The sequence below is a fragment of the Hydra vulgaris genome, chromosome 04 (assembly GCF_038396675.1).
Source record: "Hydra vulgaris chromosome 04, alternate assembly HydraT2T_AEP".
Classification (NCBI taxonomy): domain Eukaryota; kingdom Metazoa; phylum Cnidaria; class Hydrozoa; order Anthoathecata; family Hydridae; genus Hydra; species Hydra vulgaris.
Window position 1 is genome coordinate 14769546 of NC_088923.1, and position 8214 is coordinate 14777759.

General features: G+C 29.9%; 1 protein-coding gene and 1 long non-coding RNA gene across 3 annotated transcripts; both read right to left on the reverse strand.

Annotated features, from left to right (window-relative positions):
• LOC136079214 (uncharacterized) lies at window positions 1-3370 on the reverse strand. Its single transcript, XM_065794937.1, has 4 exons — window positions 3071-3370; window positions 1913-2190; window positions 1564-1636; window positions 1-1230 (listed from the first exon to the last, which is right to left on the reverse strand). Exons 1-4 carry the CDS (start codon window positions 3368-3370, stop codon window positions 850-852), a joined length of 1032 nt encoding a protein of 343 aa, XP_065651009.1. The 3' UTR covers window positions 1-849.
• A 2848-nt stretch (window positions 3371-6218) lies between these two features.
• On the reverse strand, window positions 6219-7997 carry LOC136078998 (uncharacterized). 2 transcript variants are annotated; one of them, XR_010637846.1, is made up of 5 exons: window positions 7746-7997; window positions 6970-7064; window positions 6680-6845; window positions 6387-6559; window positions 6219-6312 (listed from the first exon to the last, which is right to left on the reverse strand). It is a non-coding gene; the product is annotated as an uncharacterized LOC136078998 (long non-coding RNA). The 2 variants fall into 2 exon arrangements; XR_010637845.1 differs by lacking the exon at window positions 7746-7997 and having other exon boundaries at window positions 6680-6987.
• Window positions 7998-8214: the final 217 nt, after the last annotated feature.

Consider the following 8214-nt stretch of genomic DNA (forward strand, 5'->3'; position numbering starts at 1 on the left):
CATAAAAAAAGAAAAACCGATAGACTACCTAGAGATAAAGTTAATGAAAATGAAATGCAAGCAGCTGTTAATGCAGTTCTTAATGGTGGTACAGTTTATCGTGTATCTAAAGGGAGGGGATTCAATTTAATGACACTTAAGAGTCACTTATATGTAAGGAAATGTCAATTAAATCCAAGTACAGTATGTAAACCTCACTGCTAACAAACAACTCTATTTCCGAATATATGGGAACAAACTCAACCAATAGCTGTTCATGAAGAGTTTGATGAGATGCAGCACCTCCAATAGGCCCCTTATAAGACTTAGGACCATTTGTGCTTCCATCTAATTCACATATAATGTGTCGCAGTGGAAGTTCAACTTGATGAAGCAAACATCCTAAAAGGTGCAAACTTCTTTTAAGAATTTTTTCGAGTTTTATAACCAAACCGTTATCTGCACCTGTATTAGAAGTTGTGTTATCTACAATAACAGCAATTAAGCTCTGAGCACTATTATATTCTGTTAAAACATTTGCAGTAGCGTTTGCCATGGTAGCGCCATTAGGTATAACTACATGGTAGTTCCATTAGGTATAACTACATGAGTCAAATAATTTTGTGCTGTTGGTCCATATTCTGCTGTAAATGTAAGATGATGTTCTTCTTTGGTTGAAGCAACAATAATAGGATCTTCATTAGTGTTATAACTGACAGAATGTACTAATGTAGACTTGTCAATTTTTCCATCAATTCCAATAACCTTTAATTCTTTAACATCAGCTAAGTGCTTAAGACTTATGATAGAGCTGATTCTTTTTTTTTCTCCAAAAATCTTTTTTTCAGTTATTATTTGTGATTTATTAAATTATTTTACAATACCATAGTCTATTAATACAGCTGTTGCCAATGCAGCTGTTGCAGCATCGCTAATTTCAAACCGTATAGCAGCTTTTGCCAAATTTGTTAAATGAGTATAATTTTTTTCAACTGGCACGGTTATAGAAAAGTCTGGATCAGATTCAAATTTATTATTGTTATCAAATAACTCAGTATCCAGATTGGAATCACATTGAATTTCCGCAGCAGGCAACTTAATACATCTTTTTATCTGCTTGTTAGTTTCTCTCTCTTGCTTTCTTTTTTCTCTCGCAGCTGTTTTTTTATCTACTGTACCAATTTGAAATCTTCCTGTTATTCCAATTTTAGATTTTTGATCTTTTAAATATTCTCTATCCAATGGTGGTACCTAAAACAATTTTAAACTTTTTTAACAAGGTGTTTACTCAGTTCAATAATAAACTTGTTAAAGTAACTTTAGAATGGAATAAATACAATAAAATAGTCTCAAATATATTTTACAATATCCTAAACACTTAAGAAAATTACAGTTCAAACCATCTCTTAGGCTTTTTTATTATTAATAATAAAACAAAATAAAGTATTTTGCTGACAAAATGGAAGAAAAGTACACTATTTTTTCACTCTGACGTGTATTTGATTGTTACTACCAGACTCTCTCCGAATTATTACAGATTAAAGAGTTAAAAAAAGTCTAATTTTTAATATTAAAATTATTTACCTTTTTGCCGCTTTCACAGAGACAAGCAAAGTGTGTTGTTTTGCAATCCAAAGGATTCTTACACTTAACAGATCTATGCATAAAAAAATTGCATGCATTATAAAAATATCTAAAATCTATTAGAATAATTTTAATATCATTTTTATAAAAAAGCATTACAGAAAAACTGAAAACAAAAACATATCATTAAAATTATAAAACTATATAAAATCATCCAATACAATCTTTTTAATTTAGCATTTAACTTAAAAAAATATCATATCAAGTTATAAACAATTATTTGTATTAAGTTTAGCACAAGCTAAAAATAAACATTGCATATAAAAATGAAATTAACAATTTTCCTAACCTATTATTGCAAGCTACTACTGGAAGTCCACAACCACAAGAAGACAAATCAAACAAATGCTCAAAGTTGTTATCAAGATATTCCTTGTTTTTGTTTGCATTTTTGCATTTTCCTTCAGCAGATAAAACTCTCTTAAGAAGTCTAGAGATTTTTTTGGCTACTGACTTCTGGTGGATCAAAGATGAAGATCTAAAAAATCTAAATGAAGACAATATACTTATAGAAGACTTCAGAAACTTAATCAAGACAATAATGTTAATATCGATTAAGGTAGGTGACTATTAATGAACAGGGGGCATGTGTGCATTTGGTTTTTTTAAATATTATGTATAACTTATATTTATATTTATTACCTATATCTGAGTGTATATTAGTCTAAATTATCTTAAAACAGGATATTTGCACTTTAATAAGCAACAAAACCTAAATGAGATTTTTTTTTTTATTTTTTAAACATCTTCGCTTCCAACAAGGCTGCAAGCAGCCACTAATTAAAGTTGGAAGTTACTGTAAGAGAAAAGATGAAGGTTGTAGAGCGAGATAACGATTGACGGACGATTTAAAAGATTGCAAATTAAATGAATCAGGAAAGCAAGATGAAGGAAGCGAATTCCAAAGAGCTGATGTTCGAGGAAAAAAACTAGACGAATAAGCATTTTTGGAGCACTTAGGAACAGTCACAGAAAAAGGATGACACTTAATTGAATGACGAGTAACACGAGAATGAATTTTAGTAGATGGCACAAGAGACGCTAGCTCTTTAGAGCAGTGCCCATTATAGTATTTGTAGAAAAGAGAAAGAGAAGCAACATTACGACGATGTGATAATGGTTGGAGGTTGGCTGCAAGAGCAGGTCCAACTATGTTTACAATGCGTTTTTGCACCTTGTCTAAAAGAGAAAGGACATCATTAGAAGATCCGCCCCATATATGGCAACAGTATTCCATACAAGGCCGGATTTGAGATTTATAGAGATAGAGAATTGAATCCAGAGTAAGAAAGTGGCGAGCTCGATAAAGAGATGCAACCTTAGCAGATGCTAATTTTGTAGTAGGTGACTCATCGAGTACATCACCGTTCATAAATATAGGAAGATCTAAATTATTGCGATAACGATTGGCTGAAAAAAATTGAGTTTTATCTGAATTAAAGTTCACCAGCCACTGTGAGCCCCATGCTGTAGCAGAAGTGAGATCCTTTTCAAGCTCAAATGCCCCCTCCAGGCAATCAGAGGGTGTTGGTTTCTTATCACGACAAGAATAAATGGTAGTGTCATCAGCAAACAATGCCACCTTAGATGAGAGAATATCTGGAAAATTGTTAATGTAAATTAAAAAGAGTATAGGGTCAAAGATTGAACCTTGAATAACCCCTGAAGTAACTGGATACGAAGAGAAATGCTGTCCATCGAGGACAACTTTTATACTTCGATTGGAAAAGAAGGACTCAATAATCATAAAGGTGTTCCCAGATACATCGTAAGAAGAAAGCTTATGGAGAAGACCAGCATGCCAAACTTTATCAAAAGCTTTTGAAATGTCAAGAGCGATGGCCTTAACCACTCCACCTTTATCTAATGCATGATAAAACCTGTCAGTTATTACTGTTAGCAAATCAGCTGTAGAACGAGAAGATCGAAATCCATATTGATGGTCAGAAAGTAAGTTATTAGATTCAAGATGAGAAATTAAGTGTTTGTTAATTAAAGATTCAAAAACCTTGCTTATGATAGGAAGAAGACTTATGGGACGGTAGTTAGACAAATCAGATCGCTCTCCAGAATTTTTGAAGATAGGGATAACAGATGCCGCTTTCCAGCAGGCTGGAAAACAAGACTCTGATAAGCACTTGTTGAATAGTTTTGAGAGTATAGACGACAGCTCCGGAGAACACTTCTGCAAGACAATAACAGGTATGTTGTCTGGGCCACAAGCTGTAGAAGAGTCTAGGCAGGAGATCACTTAAGAAACAGATGCTGGAGTTTAGAAACAGATCACTTTAGAAACAGAGCTGGAGTTTAGAAACAGATGCTGGAGATGGTTTCAAATCAACCTTTAAAGGTTTCTATATTTATAAGCAAAAATCAATTAAGAGAGGATTTACATCCTGGTACAAATGCTAATGAAAATACTTGTGAATACTCGGGCTTCTGGGTCTTTCCAAAGTAATAATTTATTTGAATTTAATTTAAAAGTTTATAATATTTAAAAAGTACAATAGTATATTTGATGAATTATGTTTCTTAATGGGTTTCAGGAATTCTTAAAGGGTTTCATAAATTCTTAAAGGACGTCTCTTATTTAGGTTGAAGTAGGTGGCTCTAAAAAACAATTTGAAAAGAAGAATGAAGGGTCGATTCCGTTTAAATGTACAAACAAAAACAAGCGTGATTAGTAAGGAAAAAAGCAATTTTACTCTTCCATCGAATCATCACTCTGGTTTTTTCAAACAGCATTTTTCATAGTGCATTTATTTAGGTACAATACAAAACAATAGACTAAGATAATCATTTATTTTGTTAATTATAATAAAACTTGTTTTTTTTTAATAGATTAAGGCGAATCATCAAAAACCATTACCAATACAGATCGACCCAAAAATCAAACAAACGAAACCTCTCCCATGGATGATGCCATGTTTTAGCGGAAAATGATTGTGTCACACCATTACATAAAAAGAAATTTGGGCTACTGCAATAGTTTTTAGATTTGAATGAAGTTAAATTTGAACAGGTTGAACCTCAATTTAGGAATTAGTAAAGTTCGAGTCCCGAGTTTTAAGAAAAATTAAAAAGAACATTTGATGCTACTGGAATTGTTTGTAAAAATGCGAAAGCGTATTGTTATATGATTTTAGATTTTATAATGATGGAAGAGGCGATCAAGCGAAATTAAATATTATGTATGGTAACCATGTGCCAAACGTCTTTAATTAGCTTATTTTTAATGATTTGGTTTTTTATTTCTTTATTTTTTCTTTGAAGTATTATTGTAAAATAATTTACCTTAAAAAACAAAAATAAAACAACAAAATTGCCGTCAATATAATGAAGTATATATAAAAAAAGGTTTACATGTTTAAAGCTATAAACGTGTCTAACAAAACCTACGTTTTGTTAGACACGTTCAACTTGTTTCTCCGCGCAGCGGCCTTGTTCGTCAAGGTTCGTGTTTCGGAGTTATAGAGTTGAGAGAGGGTTATAACCACTATTAAGTAGCCTCCTCATCTGTAGTGGCTTCATCAGCCTTGAGCAGGTGAATAATAAAAAAACAAAACAAAAAAAAAACAACGTATTTTTGGTTTATCATTAAACCGTGCTGAACAGCTTTTAGTTCAGGCATAAGTTTGGAAAACTTATGCCTGAACTAACTTATGGCATTAAATAAAGTTTCCGTTTGGAAACTTTATTTAATGCCATAAGTCCGTTTTAAACTATAGAAAACACGAATTAAAACCTCATAAAACACGAGTTTAAAACCTCAAAAACACGTAATCTCGGAATTAAAACCCGTATAAACACGTGTTTGTTACGATCCAGGCGTAAACCAAAATCACGTGGATTTCACGGGAAGATTAACTGGAGTTTTACACGTGTTTTCTAAGGTTTCAAACACGAGTATTTTTATGTTTTAAATACGTGTTTTTGAGGTTTTAAACTCGTGTTTTATGAGGTTTTAAATTCGTGTTTTCTATAGTTTAAAACGGACTTATGGCATTTAATAAAGTTTCCAAACAGAAACTTTATTTAATGCCTTAAGTTAGTTCAGGCATAAGTTTTCCAAACTTATGCCTGAACTAACAGCTGCTCAGCACGGTTTAATGATAAACCAAAAATACGTAGGTTTTGTTAGACACGTTTATAGCTTTAAACATGTAAACCTTTTTTTATATATACTACATTATATTTACGACAATTTTGTTGTTTTATTTTTGTTTTTTAAGGTAAATTATTTTACAATAATACTACAAAGAAAAAATAAACAAAGAAATAAAAAACCAAATCATTAATAATAAGCTAATTAAAGACGTTTGGCACATGGTTACCATACATAATATTTAATTTCGATTGATCGCCTCTTCCATCATTATAAAATCTAAAATCATATAACAATACGCTTTCGCATTTTTACAAACAATTCCAGTAGCATCAAATGTTCTTTTTAATTTTTCTTAAAACTCGGGACTCGAACTTTACTAATTCCTAAATTGAGGTTCAACCTGTTCAAATTTAACTTCATTCAAATCTAAAAACTATTGCAGTAGCCCAAATTTCTTTTTATGTAATGGTGTGACACAATCATTTTCCGCTAAAACATGGCATCATCCATGGGAGAGGTTTCGTTTGTTTGATTTTTGGGTCGATCTGTATTGGTAATGGTTTTTGATGATTCGCCTTAATCTATTAAAAAAAAACAAGTTTTATTATAATTAACAAAATAAATGATTATCTTAGTCTATTGTTTTGCATTTTACCTAAATAAATGCACTATAAAAAATACTGTTTGAAAAAACCAGAGTAATGATTCGATGGAAGAGTAAAATTGATTTTTTCCTTATTAATCACGCTTGTTTGTGTCTGTACATTTAAACGGAATCGACCCTTCATTCTTCTTTTCAAATTGTTTTTTAGAGCCACCAACTTCAACCTAAATAAGAGACGCCCTTTAAGAATTTATGAAACCCATTAAGAAACATAAATCATCAAATATACTATTGTACTTTTTAAATATTATAAACTTTTAAATTAAATGCAAATAAGTTATTACTTTGGAAAGACCCAGAAGCCCGAGTATTCACAAGTATTTTCATTAGCATTTGTACCAGGATGTAAATCCTCTCTTAATTGATTTTTGCTTATAAATATAGAAATCTTTAAAGGTTGATTCGAAACCATCTCATTTAGGTTTTGTTGCTTGTTAAAGTGCAAATATCCTGTTTTAAGATAAATTAGACTAATATACACTCAAATATAGGTAATAAATATAAATATAAGTTATACATAATATTTAAAAAAACCAAATGCACACATGCCCCCTGTTCATTAATAGTCACCTACCTTAATCAACATTAATATTATTATTTTCATTAAGTTTCTGAAGTCTTCTTTAAATATATTGCCTTCATCTAGATTATGTGATAACGGTAAAACTCCTAAAAGATAAAATTTGCAAAAACAAAATTTACAAGAAATATTAGTGTCATTTTAAATTTTTTGAAGTTAAAGATAAATAACTAGAGTTTTAATACAAGTATTTTCATTAACAGTTGTACCACCATTAATATTTTTTCTCATTATCTTTTTCGTTGAACATGTGAAAAACTTAGTAGTTGACTTTTAGTAGAATTAGTAAGATTATTTTAGTAGATTATAAGTAGAAGACTTATAGTAGAATCTTTTCAATTTATGTTTTGTTGCTTATTAAAACCCACATATTCTGGTTTAAAAATGTTATATATATATATATGTATACATATATATATATATATATATATATATATATATATATATATATATATATATATATATATATATATATATATATATATATATATACATACACACAAACAAAACAAAAAAGTTCAATATGTGCTAATGCATATCACTAGCCATAGTCTGCTTGATAATAGACCCTTACCTTTATCAGCAAAAAAAATATCATTTCTGCAATCAGATAGACTATGCAAGAAATTTTCTTGCTGGCTTCGGCTCATGCCATATTTTTTATACTGACTCTTTTTTGTATCTTCTCAAACAATTAAAAATTAATTTAACATTTACCTAATAATTTTCAAATATAAACAATTGATTTACAGATAAGTAAAGTTACTTACGGACAGTATTTTGCAACAAAGTATTACTAGATTTTGCTGTCAATATTGGTAGAGAAAGTTTATTCGATGAAGCATAGGTAGTATATTGGTGCAGCCTCGTAGCTCGAAGACAAATTTAAACATTCAGGAAATAAATTTCCAGCTAAAACTGATCGATATTTTTTCATATATTCTTTCTACTATGCTGAACTTGTTCTTTTCATTTTTGTTAAATAATTATCATTAATAGGATATCCTATAGCATTTAGTACACACACATATATATAGGAACAACACTAGTATTTTTCAAATATATATAAATAATAACAATACTAATAGTAATAATAATAATACTATTAACACAAAAAATGTATTATATATATATATATATATATATATATATATATATATATATATATATATATATATATATATTTATCGCAGAAATACACACACATGTACAGATACAAATACACACAAATATACATAC